This window comes from Chamaea fasciata, unplaced genomic scaffold (assembly GCF_029207755.1).
Source record: "Chamaea fasciata isolate MVZ Bird 193981 ecotype frontalis unplaced genomic scaffold, bChaFas1.0.hap1 SCAF_7, whole genome shotgun sequence".
NCBI lineage: Eukaryota > Metazoa > Chordata > Aves > Passeriformes > Sylviidae > Chamaea > Chamaea fasciata.
Genome location: NW_027094092.1, coordinates 38,245,407 through 38,258,879, shown reverse-complemented (window position 1 = coordinate 38,258,879; position 13,473 = coordinate 38,245,407). Strand labels below are relative to the sequence as shown.

Here is a 13,473-nt window from a genome sequence, read left to right as displayed (position 1 = left end):
GTTCCTTTTTGAAACACTTAAGAGACGACAGGGTTGAGGACTGTGAATGTATGCGTAAATATATACTCACGCATACCCACTGCCGGAGGTATGCACCCCCACGCTTGTATGTGTGTGTGTAGGCATGTCTGGGAACACACACAAAAGCGCATAACTCCTAAGATAGCTAATGTAATGTACTAATTGCTATACCCAAAAGCAGATAAATAGATAGGTCCCGGCGGGATTCGGTTTGTAGGTATATACCTATTACAAGCATTCTGTATCTAAATAAAACATGCTTATTTTTTAACTATCTCTACAGGCTAACTTTTTGCAAATTGCCTCAACAACCACCTTCAAGTAATCCTCCGCATAATCACCTCTGTCTTGGGTGTATCAAAAACGCTTCAGGGCAACAATAAGTCTTGTATGTGTGTGCGGACACTGTTGCGGCAGTGACAGTCGTACTGACACTAACTAAGAAAGCCCGATGTGGTGGGCTTATATTAACTGCTGATAATATCGGACGAGGCGGTCAAACTAGTTCACACATGGGGGCGAGTGCTGCTGCTAGCCACCGGAGACTACCGGGTCACCCACGCCTACAAACAGCCCTTTCCCCGCGGGTCCCCACGGCGGGCAGCCGCGGCGGGGCACGGTGTGGCCGGCGGGCCGAGGCGTGCCCGGGGCGCCACCGCCCCCGCCCTGGCACGGCGGCTCTCCACCCGCCGCCGCGGCTCCGGGAGCCCTGCCCTGGCACCCCGTACCTGGCCCCACCCTAGCCCTCTTGGCCGGGAACAGCCCGGCGAAGGACAGGACGGGGAGGGTGTCGAGGACTAGGGCAGGAGGGCTCAGCCGTCCTCCAGCAACTGGGGAAGGAGGGAAAAGAGCCGAGAGGAGGCAACGCTGCCCTCGCTCGCACAGAGCTTTGCGAGTGGGGCCGCCAGGGACCGGAGGCGAAGGGGCCCCGAGAACCCTCAGCTGCGAGATGCTCCACGCCCTGGGCAGCTGGAGGAGCAACTGTGCGTTCTCTGCGGAGGGGTGAGGATTTTCGCTTTAGCCTTTGGTGGTCTCGCTGGTTGCCTTAGGTTCCCACGCCAGGGGGAGAGGTTTCTACCGGTGTATTGAGGGTTTTCTCCCACCCTAACGAGATAGCCAGGGAAGAGGGTCTTTCCCACGGCGAGGAATTGTCCCCATGAGGCACAACAGGCGTTTCCCCACACACCCACCCGGAGCGCTCCGTGCCTAGGTAGCGCTCGCAGGGTGCGTCTCTGGGAGGACTCCTGCCTTCTTACACGCCCAAGCATGTGTCTCCAGGCGGGGAGCGGCTCTCAGCGCCCTGCCCGCGGCCGGCAGAGACACAAGCCCGCCCTACATGATCATCACTACGGAAACCTGCCCTCCCGGCGTAGGTGTGCTGGGCACATCTTCCATTCTAGGGAGAATGGGGAAACAGAGGGTGTATTACACCGACATGCACAAGCAATCAGATGAAGTTTCTATGAGCTCGCTCAGGGTGGGTCGAGAGGGGAGAATTACGGCAAGCTGCCTCGGTGGTCCCATTTTTCCAGGTGGTCATTTACATCTCACTATGAGTGTGTTATAGACTTAGACTTAGACTGATGACCAGAAGGGAAGAAAGAGCTCTGTCACAGATCTGCTCTTGCCACCTCTGACTCGGACCTCTTTAGGAGCGGCTGCTCCTGCGGCAAGGCGGGCTGTACGGCTGCGGGCAGGGCAGCGGGCAGGGCCGCCTCCTGGGCGCTGGGAGCGGGGGCGGCAGCGCTGGGCAGGGGGTGCAGCCAGACGTGCCACACCCGTGAACTGACCCAGAGGGAGCACGGAGCACCTCATGGCTTCGTATCAAAAAGTTACACCTAGAAAGCGTCTTTCTTGTTGAGAAAGAATTTGCGTGCGGTTTGCGTGGGACCCTTACCCTCTGCCCTCCTTGCCCTCCGAGCTCTGCCTGGCCGAACATATTTAATTCCCCTTGGGGAGGCACAGCAGCTCGTATAAAAAAGACATTGTTGTCTTTGGAGAGCCCTGTGCGCACTTTCAAAAGCTGATCCTTGAGTTCCCAGCCCCCGCAATCCAGTTGATGAGGAAACGCTCTGCGGTCTTGGTGGCACCGTTTCCATTGGGATTGGCACCATTTGATTGACAAAGTCTCCCATTCTTCCACCTCTCGAGTGTTATCAAAAGGATTGTGTGGGGTCAGAAGCTATTGAAGGGACGTCCGTGTAGCCGCATTTCTGCAAACACGGGGTGAAAACCGTGCTTTTCTCATGAAAATGCTTCCACCAGGCAGAACGCATCTCATCTTCCTTGCTCTCCTCCTTAGCATTTCTTTTTAACTCGAGTGTTTTACTAAGCAGCATCACCAGGTAAAGGAATATATCGCTAAAGGCAACCCAGGCAGGATTCTGTCAGGATGGCCACCCTCCCCGGAAGCTGGGAGCAGCCATCTCTGGCAAACGAAACTCCGCTGGAGGGTTTGAAAGAAAAGGGAAGTGAAGGGACACGGCACCAGCGAAGAAGTTTTCTCTCCCCTTGTCCGTGGTGAGACTCGCCCCGTTATAGCTCATTTAGGGCGGGAAAGCAGTTGCCAAGGTTGGCCTGTTTCCTTTACACCGTGTCCACCTAGCCGGGCTGAAAAGTAGCTAGACGTAGCTGTGCCTGTACGGGCGCCGGTCTACTCCTAACTCAGCCGTCAGACGCGCACAGGAGTTTCACCCCCTTCCCAGCAAAGGTGAACGAAGCGCTCCCGCATTAGCTTCCCTCTACCAGACCCTGCGCAGAGCCAAGGCCCGACTCGCTCGGGATAACCTAACCGAGCAATGTTTCGGAGGCGATTTAACCTACGCTCATTCGATTGAGAGGATAAATAAGCTCTGGCAGGCGCAGCCGGCGGCCAAAGGGTGGTTCGGGCGGCGCTCCGGGGCCAGCGCAGGGCGGCCGGGATTCTCGCCCGCCCGAGTGTCCGGAGCCCCGCTCCCCGCTCCCGCCGCCGGAGCTGCTGCTGGGGCCCACACAGCTGCCCCACCTCGCACCCTGTGACGGGAACGGAGTCGCGCTCCTGCCCCAAAAATTGCGCGGTCACTTCCAGCCTTTCGTCTCTGATTAAAGTCGACCAAGCCGTCGTTTTGGTCGATCCTGCAGTATTTAATTTTTTTTCCTTCCATCCACGCCCTTCTTTTAAAGGCTCATGAAAGGTGCATGGGGATGGAGTGTCCGAGAAATTCGGGGTGAAAAACCCAACCACAAACCCCAAACAATCAAACCACTAAGGCAAGGTCGAGACTCTCTCTGTGCAGGAACAAAACCAAAGACCATACTCAAAAATACGCTCAGAAAGTGAAAAAAAACCGGAGCGGGTGGGGGTGCGGGTGGGGGGTAAAGAAATGTTCCAGAGATCTGGAATGACAAGATTGAAAGGTTTTAAAAGAAAAGAGGAAAAAGAAGAGGTAAAACCCAAACACCTTTCTAGCCCAAAGTCGCCCTTCTCCGCCTTTGGTGACCCAGCAGACTCACAACCAGCCCACTTCGGGATATTCAGCCTTGAGGGAGCTAGTGCCGAAAGAAGCAGCTGAGATGATGTAAGAGAGCTGGAGGCCTGATTGAAGAAAAGTTCCCCCGATTATATTTGTGTGGAAAAGCTCACCTCTTGCAGAGCTCTAAAGTGTAATCAAGACTGAGGCTTACACTTGAAAGATGTTAACTCTCATACGGGAACCTACTTTCTCCTAAACGGTTTCTTGCCTAGTGAATGAGAGCCTCCCAATTGAAGCAAAATGATCCTTATGTACTAATATCAAGCACAGCCACAAAGCGACCGGCTATTTATGCTGCCACTTTAGACAAAGATATTTAGTTATTCCCGGGTAGCAAGTGCACTTTTGCATTTTTAAGCACGAACCAGCCGAGCACAAACATATTTACAAGTGCAATTACTAAATAGTTACTTGACACTTCAAAGTCCCAGGGTTAACTGTACCTTCGCTGTAATTTTCTTAATATTCAGGTAATCGCTGTATTAAATTGTGGTTGCCAGGGCCGTAGGCCGGGGTGTGAAACACTCGGGGGAGGTTTCTGTCCTCCACCCGGACACCCCGAAATATAAGCTTTGGAGACACTAGGCGTTGGAAGATTTCTTCAAAGACCCGAGTGACATTAGCTGCTTGCTGTCTGTACGTGTGCGTGTGGCTGTGAATGGATCGCTTTTGTTTTCACACCGGATCCGAGAACAGATCCGAAAGTGCCAGAAATTGCAGTTTATTGGAAACTACAGGGAATTCATTGGCAAGGTCATGCAGCAGATGACCGGAGAGGTCTTCTCCATCCAGCTCCCGTGCTGTATAAATAACCTTAGAAAGCTGCTTCAGCTTCAGAGGGACCACGAGAGACTGTGAGAGTCTTTGCCTTTGAGAATAACAAGCGACATTTTGCGCTAACCTATTTTTCATCGGTCTCTTTCCCCAGGCAATTAAATTACTGGCTAATTTTGTAAACTTGTGTCTTCCATCCCTCTCCGAGATATTAAAAAAAATAATAATCCCTAGTTGAAAGGAATTTATAGGCTTAGGGAGAGAGACAGTCCTTGCACTGACTGTCTTAGGAGATAGAGTGTTCCCGAGATGCGAAACCCCAAGCGCTTGTTCAGCCCCAGCTGGCCGGGGCATCTGACGAGCCAGTGCGGCGAGTGCGGGGCACGGGGAGCTGTGGCCTGGAGAGAAAGATCTGCCCTCCGGAGAGATGTCCTCCCGGCGGCGGGGCTCCTTCCGGACCAAACTTAGTGGGGGAAAAGGGAGATTCTGTCCTTTGGCTTACTGGCAGTCCACCCCGTTTCTCCAGCTCTCACAAAGGCTGAGCTGACAGCCTCGCCACCCGGGAGCTGTTTTTAAATCCTTTCACCCAGTCAAATGGTAGTCTTTTTGCTTTGCCTTCCGTTTCCCGTCCACGATATTGCCACCCCCGAGACTAAAAAAAAAAAAAAAAAAAAAAAAAAAAAAAAAAAAAAAAAAAGAGTTGTGTTCACGGGGTCTTTCTTTTTTTCTTCTCTCTCCCGTCCTCTCTGTCTCTTTTTTTTTCCTAAAGACATAAAAAAAAATCTGACAAGTAAAACTTAAAGGTGTTTACCTTGTCATCAGCATGTAAGCTAATTATCTTGGGCAAGATGTAGGCTTCTATTGTCTTGTTGCTTTAGTGCCTATGCCCCGCCTCTGGTGGCAGCCTAAAACCTGGCGTCTGGCTAAAACAAACGAAAGGCAGCCCTGAGCCTCCACTCAATCCAATTAAGGCGGACTTCGTCCACTCGGTTACGTGTACATCCAACAAGATCGGCGTTAAGGCAACACCAGAATATTTGGCAAAAAAAAAAAAAAAAAAAAAAAAAAAAAAAAAAGATTTGCCTCCCCTTCCTTTTTTTTTTTTTTTTTTTTTTTTTTTTTTTTTTTTTTTTTTTTTTTTTTTTTTCCCCAGCCGCCGAATCATGTCGATGAGCCCAAAGCATACGACTCCTTTCTCAGTGTCTGACATCTTGAGTCCTTTGGAGGAAAGCTACAAGAAAGTGGGCATGGAGGCCAGTAACTTGGGGGCTCCCCTGTCAGCCTACAGACAGTCTCAGGTTTCTCAGCCGGCCATGCAGCAGCACCCCATGGGCCACAACGGAACAGTGACTGCCGCCTACCATATGACAGCGGCAGGGGTCCCCCAGCTCTCCCATGCTACGATGGGGGGCTATTGCAATGGGAACCTGGGCAACATGAGCGAGCTGCCGCCTTACCAGGACACGATGAGGAACAGCGCTTCGGCGACAGGATGGTACGGCACCAACCCGGATCCCCGCTTTTCCTCAAGTAAGTCAGCCCGGGGATCGGTGGCCGAAGGGGGTTTGTCGCGCAACTTGCACCGCGGTCAGAAGGCACGGGGGGTCCGCGACAGGGCATAAGTCGGTCTCAAACCCAGACGCGCCCCCAAACCCCAAATTCCTCCTCCTGCCCGAGGATCGTGCCCGGTTCTTCACCCCGGCTGGTTGCATGTCAGCCTCCCGCGGCTGCTTTTGCGGGGCAAGGGGGTTGGAAGCCCCGCTGTGGCGGGGAGCGGGAGCCTGGCTCTCGCCGTCCAGCGGGGCGGGAGTGTCGCGGCCCGGGGGCCCGAAGAGAGCCGGCGGTGCCCGTCCGCCTGCGCGCCGCCCGGCACCGGGCGGGCGAGGGGGGAAGCCGGAGGCGCCGGGGCCGCGTCCCGGGAAGCGGCGGGGGAGCGGGAGAGTCCTCTTCGCCCGGCGCCGGCGGAGCCGCTGTCCGCTGCCGCCGCGGCTGTCACATTAGGTACTTTCTTGGCTGTCCCCCCGGGCGGGACGAGGGGCGAGTGATCGCCCTTATTCACCGGGGCTGGGCCGGGCGAGAAGGGGGCCACCGCTCGCCCCAGGGACGTCGTTATTTAGAAGCGCGGGTGCCCCGAGGCCGCGGCCGGGGCTGGGCTGCCGGGGGGCTGCGGAGCTCCGCTGGGGGCAGGCGGCGGCGGGGGCTGCCGGAGCGCGGGGCCCCACTCGGGCCGGGCCGGACCAAGCCGAGCCGCCTAAAACGTGCCGCCTTCTCCCTTGCAGTCTCCCGCTTCATGGCGCCGTCCTCGGGCATGAACATGGGAGGCATGGGCAGCCTCGGCTCCCTGGGAGACGTGAGCAAGAGCATGGCCCCGCTCCAGAGCACGCCGCGGAGGAAACGGAGGGTCCTTTTTTCGCAGGCCCAGGTTTACGAGCTGGAGAGACGTTTCAAGCAACAAAAATACCTCTCCGCCCCGGAGAGGGAACATTTAGCCAGCATGATACATCTCACCCCGACTCAGGTCAAAATCTGGTTCCAGAATCACCGCTACAAGATGAAACGCCAGGCCAAAGACAAGGCTGCGCAGCAGCAGATGCAACAGGAGAACGGCTCCTGCCAGCAGCAGCAATCTCCCAGAAGGGTGGCGGTGCCAGTGCTTGTGAAGGATGGCAAGCCCTGCCAAGCAGGCTCCAACACACCCACAGCAGCTATCCAGAGCCATCAGCAGCAGGCAGCTACAACGATCACAGTGGCTACCAATGGCAACAGCCTCGGACAGCATCAGAGCCACCAGACAAACAGTGCGGGGCAGTCTCCAGACATGGGACAGCACTCGGCCAGCCCTTCCTCTCTGCAGAGCCAAGTCTCCAGTTTGTCTCACCTAAACTCTTCTACTTCTGACTATGGCACTGCCATGTCTTGCTCCACCTTGCTATACGGTAGGACCTGGTAAAAGGATTAAACAAAGGGGAAAAAAAAGGCAAAAAGAAAAAAAGAAAAAAAAAAACCCAACAGATTTTCCCAGTTACACAAATCTCTGTCCTCTCCAAACTACTGTGTGCTTTTTTTTTTCCTTTTTTTTTTTTTTTTTTTTTTTTAATGCTCCTCTCCCTTTCCCCCGTTTTACTGAGTGGTCTCTGTGGACCTCTAAGAGAGACATTTTTAGACATTTTTTTTGTTCCGTTTTATTGTTACTGTTGATGGTTTTGGGTCTTTATGTTTTTTCTCCCCCAAAGTTATCCTATGGGGTGTATAAAAATATTCAGACTAATAACCATGGAGCACTCTGCAGAAAGGGGACCATCTTTAGGCATGGTCTGAAGACTCGGATATCAGATGTACACTTTGCCAGCGTCTAGGACTTGCATGTAAATACAGAGATTTTGGGGTATGGGGTGGATTTTCCCCCCAAAAAAACGCATTCGCGTCACCCAGACACAAGAAGCAGCTTCCCCCTCCCCGGTCTCTCCCAGCCCGCCGCCAGGGCCAGCGGATGGAGACGAGGAGTCATCAAAGGCTTGGCTTTTATTTTCCTCCTTACGTTTGATGTGAACCTGTAGCTGTATAATGCTGTCAAAAGTTGGACTAAACCCATAGTTTTTAGTAGCCTGTATATTTTGTTGTAAAAAGAAAAGGAAAAAAATACAATCAACCAAACCAACCCCCACCTTTTTTATGGACACTGATCACCCCGTCGTAAATCCTCTGGCAGTTTGTTATTTGCGTACGCCGCCTTTTCCTGTTGTAACTTATGTAGATATTTGGCTTAAATATAGTTCCTAAGAAGCTTCTAATAAATTATACACATTACAAATATTCTTTTTTATTTCCCCCTCTGGTTTCCTTTCCCGATGCCCCTTTCCTTGCATCTCTCTCCTTTTTCTTCCCTTCCCTCCCCCCCCCCCTTTTTTTTTTCTTCTTGGTGGAAAAACAACCCGGGATGTTGCCAGACCCCGGAAGGCCCCTGCCCCTCCCAGGGCCCAGACCCTGTTCCCAAAGGGGAGCTGCGCCAGAGGGTTAACGGGATACAGGATCACTCCTCAGCGTCTGAACAGGACAGGCAAACTCGTGGGATTCACGAACTCGAGAGCGAAGGAATTGAGTCCGAATTCATTAGCCCGATTATTTTTGGGGGGATGAGGGTGGGGGAGGGGGGCACGTTAGCGACTTCTTGTTGGAGAAAGCAAAGTATTTGGGACTAGAAATTCAAATGCCAAAGGCACGGAGGAGAAAGAAGGTAAAAGTCTAACGCCATTAGAAAATAATAAAATTACGAAGAACCTGCTGTCAGTATAGAACGTGAGTCCGATTTAAAATGTCCAATTTTAATACCTTGTAAGAAGAAAAAAAAAAGAAAGATAATTTCTACCAGGTTTTCCTTTGTACTTGTATTTTAAGGGAAGTACAGACACCTTATTTATAATCAAAATAAAAAGATAGTTTATTGTGTACAACATGTAGTTTGAATTAACTTTCTTTATTAGGCTGTGTTTAATTTTCTTCATATCCATATATTTAATTTTCTTCATACCCAAACCCACCTGCCCACACACGGCCACGCAGGTTCCCCTGCACAGCCCACCCCACTCTTCAGGCGGAGGTCAGCCGCAGGCTGCGGCTCGGTGGAACACAGACGGGCTTCGGTTGGTTGGTTTGGGTGCTGTTTTTCGTGTCGTTTATCCAAGGGGGTTGGTTGGTTTGTTTGCGTGCTGGGGGTTATTTTGTGTAGCCATTTGGGAAGTTTGTAAAGAAAGAGATGAGGAGAAAGTGCGTGCGCGCACGTGGGTGGGTGCGCATAGGTGCGCGCTGGGCTGAGACACAGAGGGGCGTTGGGTGGGAAAGTAAATGTTATCGGTAATGCAAGAGGTTGGATATTAACTTTTCTGTAAATATATAAAGCATATGAAGCTCAACAGATTGTATCTGATGAGTCCGAATCCCTGTAATCCTCTATTTTTCGGGTCCCAAATATCCTTTTTGTGAATGTAACAAAATAAGAAGTATCCCCACTCTAAAAGACCTCGTAGCGTGTTTTCCTTTGCATTTGCTGCTCGGTTTCGTTTTTTTTTTTTTTTTTTTCCCAAATCCGTAGAACGCGATCGCAGTCATTGAAACACCTCTGAATTACAGAGGTATTACTAAACAATCATATTTTTGAAGTGAAAGAAAACAGGTTTCCTGGGATGGAAACAACCCAATCTCCAATTTAAGTAGCAACTTTCGAAAGCTCCAGTTCTTTATTTATACAAGATAGCCGGTGTTAGTCGGACATCAAGTGCTAGTCTGGATGGCGAAAAAGGGAAGTACACGGAAAAAAAAAAAAAAGTATCGGATTCTTTCTGACCCCCTCCCCCTTATTTCTAACTGGAGCACATCACGTGTATCAACAGGAATTTCGAGACCTTTCATTCTTTAGGTTATGTCCTGATTTATACAGCGACATTCTTAACTAATCCAAAGATTGTTGAATTTTTTTCTTTTTTCTACGCAGAATATTCATTTCAGATCTATAGCATCGTGTTAAGCATGGCGGGGGGATGGGTGGGGGGCGGCAGAGGGTCTGGAGTTTAGTGCTGTTATTTCTGCCAAAAGAAGAAAGTGTTGGGGATTCCTGGTCCGTGGTGCAGAGCTGCCAGCTTCCGCGGAGGAAGCGAGAGGATTTTTTTTTTTTTTAAATTAACGTTACTTTCTCCCGGAGTTTATAAGCTAGACCAAGGGGAAAGTGCTCTGGTTAAGTCGACATTTCCCCTTCATACGTAATTATTGTGCGTTCTTTCAAACCCAGGAACGTTCAAAAGTGAGTAGCACCGAAAGGCGTTAATACAGCCAAGAAATACTACAACCCCCGCCCCCGAATATTGGAGTTAGCATGTTTGATAGAGATTCAGTCAGTGACTTTTCATTATAGGCTTAGGGGAAAATAAAGTAATTTTATAGTGTCTCGAAAACCTCATAAACACATATTTGGTGGTGGGTGTAATTACTGTAATGGATCATTATGTACACTGACTTATCTTTCTTAAACTAGATTTAGTTTCGATTAAATAAACTCGTTTCCACTTTGTCTGATGTCGGCTTAGTTTAAAGTCTGTTTACTTGTTCCACAGAAAGGTGAATTCATCTCTTTATTAAGCACTAGTGACCGAGCAAACACAGCTCAAACTGTATTTACATATCAATCAGGAGAAATGCAAACAAACTGCTCTTTAACAATTTTATAGCGTTTTTTAATGACATTGTGATACCGCCTTTTATCATATTTTTTTAGTAAACTAGTTATGCCTTGATTAGGATGAAGATATTTGGAGGGAGGCATGTAAATACAGTTTAGTCTCCAGTCTCCCTTGAGAACACTCATGAGAACTTAGTTACTGTATAGCTTTTTAAAATTGAAATTAAAATATGTTCCTCCATCTAAACTCCTGCTTTTTCCAATATGCTTATTTCCAGTCTCCCGGTAATCAATGCAGAACTTGGATAATGGGATGGCAGAGGGGAGGGGCAGCATGATTCAAATCTGAAATGATGGAAGAGATACACGTTTCCCAGTATAACACGCTAGCTAGACCACAGGCACCCCGTATTTTGAGAGATAAAAGGATCTAGTGAAGAATAACTATTCCCTCCCACACCCCCACTGCCTGGCACTGCTTGTAAGTGTGGGAGAATCGCGGAGAGCATTTTTTTCCTGCTGTAAATAGGAGTTCATTCTTAAGTTCCACGAAGTGTGCGTGAAGTGGCACAGCAGGATGAGGGGGAAAAAAATTTTAAAAAAAATGAAGAAGAAAAAAAACCCCAAAACCCCAGCAACAACAACCCCGAACTAAACCCCGAACGAAACACAAACCCAAAACAAACAAACCAAACCCCCCCCCACCCCCCCCCCGCCAAACCCTAACAAAACCACATCACTACTACATCCACAACAGCAACAATAGCAAAAGTCTTGTTCGTATGGGCTGCTTCGTATCAAAACAGGGTGGGGGTTATTAGCTTTTTTGTTTGTTTCACAGCAGTCTGTTAGCAAAAGAGATGCTCGGGAGAAAGGGCTCAGGAGAGTCGGGGGCGGCAGGGCTTGCCCCGGGCTCCGCTGTGGCACTGGCAGCCGCGGACGGGCGCGGTGCGGTATCACTGTACCTACGGAGAGGCAAGGGATGACGAGCTGATCTTAAAGTACATTGCCTGCATCCCGGTTCAAAAGGCAGTGCAGGGCCCTAAGACGGTGTTGAAAGTGTAGATCCCAAACAGTGTAATCTGAGACAGCTCTGAGATGACACCAAGAGAAGTTGCCACGGCTGGGAGGGGAGCGAAAAAAAAGTATTTTAGGAGTTTTGTAGCGCAGCGCAGGTAAAGGGGCCTCGCCGGGAAGGCAGCCCCCGTTCAACTTTTCGTGACCGCTGCCTTTAGCCTTTACAAAGGGGACCTAGAGTTAAAGACTGACTGACTTCTGAAGAATTTAAGTCCTTTCATAGCCGTGTCGCGAGCAAAGCTGAGAATTTTTTTTTTCCTGTCTGACCCGCTGTTCCTCTTATGATCCCCATCGGGGAGGGGAAACCCCTCAAAACTCTAAGTAAATGATAATACTGTTTATCATATAAGTACAGACATCTGACCCAGTGCGGCTGTTCTATGAGGTAGAGAGACGACTGCCCCTGGCAAAATGGTGAATAATATGAAATTACACCCCCCCACACACACCCCTCCCCCGCTCTGTTTTCTGGCTGCAAGCACATTAGGGAGCAGGTAAGGTCAAAGTTTTCTATATCCTGTCTTTCTCTCAAAGACTTCTGGTCAGCGTTATAAATAAGATGGTGTATAAAACGTATTGATGTAAAAAGAAACTGAAATTCGTTTTGAAGCTTAAAACAACTTACTACACAGAAAAATTCTTGGGAAACCTATAGATGAAAACGTAAAATAAGGCATTTATCTCCGATGTGAAGGTTCTTGTTAGCGGAAGGAGGAAGAGGGAAATCGGGTTGTGAGGGGTTTGTTGTTGTTGTTGTATTTTGGTTTGGGGTTTTTTGTTTGCTTTGGGTTTTTTAAAAATTTTTTAAATTTTTTTTTATTTTTTTACCATGACACAGATTGAGAAGGAAAAACATTTACAAATGGCCGAACGCATTACTTCCGAAAGACGGTGTAAATCTACTGTCCTGAGCTGGTGTATAGAAACGAAATAAGGTTGAAAATGTATATTCTAAAAATATTTACCAAGATACTTAAGTCTGTTTTTACTGCCTAGCTCCATATCTCACGCTGACAACTATATCGGAATAAGATGACAAATCTTTTCTCAAAAACATTTCCATTCACTAAACACCGCGGGACTTTCAGAGTAATTTTTAATAACTTTGTAGGTTGTGCTTCTTTAGCAAGTGAATTTACATGGCAGGTTTTAGTGAACATACATGACTTATTGAATTGATTCAATGAGAACTCCCCGTATTATTCTGAGTTGCGCTTCATCAATGCAGGGGCTCCCTAAAGAGTACAGGAAAAGAATAAAGCGCATGTACACGAGGTGGGTTGGTTTGTGGGGTTTTTGGGGAGGAAAAGGGGCTTTGTTTGTTTGGGTTTGTGATTGGGTTTGGTTTGTTGTTGGTTTTTTTGGGTTTTTTTGGTTGTTTTTTTTTTTTTTCCTTTTTGAATAAAAGGATAGCTGCATTGCTTAGAAAACTAAACAAAGTATGAGATCCTCACTTCCATTTGTTCTGGCGGATTTCACCGGAGTTCTTCTCGATCAAGCATATTTGGGCAAGTAATAACGTGCTAGAAAGTGACAAACTTACAGACACCTGGGATCGTAAGGGGAACAGACTTTTTTGCTTCATATCAAAGGTGTTACTGAAGTGGCTGAATAATTTCAGCGTGTTACTGACCTAATAATGTGACTCTAGGACACCTTAAATTTTTTTTTTCGAAGTTCCTCTCGCTGTATTTGTTCGTTAAACTTTTTGTTTTCGGTGCTCCTTCTTCTTAGAGAAGCTCTTAAAATATTATATTTAACTTGGTCTCTGCTTTTGCTGTTATACTGGACGTTACTTAACAAACGCACTGTTGCTGCTGCTGCATAGGGTGCTCGGAGCTCGTCCTCTGCACCTCTCTCTGCGTTAGCTCACTTCAGAGAGAAAAAAAAAAAAAACATGTGGATGGTCGGCGCGGAGTG

General features: G+C 49.0%; 1 protein-coding gene across 1 annotated transcript; it reads left to right on the top strand.

The window, feature by feature from the left end:
* The first annotated feature begins 788 nt into the window (after positions 1-788).
* NKX2-1 (NK2 homeobox 1) lies at positions 789-9,348 on the top strand. Its single transcript, XM_066188451.1, has 3 exons — positions 789-1,023; positions 5,461-5,837; positions 6,587-9,348. Exons 1-3 carry the CDS (start codon positions 971-973, stop codon positions 7,255-7,257), a joined length of 1,101 nt encoding a protein of 366 aa, XP_066044548.1. The 5' UTR covers positions 789-970; the 3' UTR covers positions 7,258-9,348.
* Positions 9,349-13,473: the final 4,125 nt, after the last annotated feature.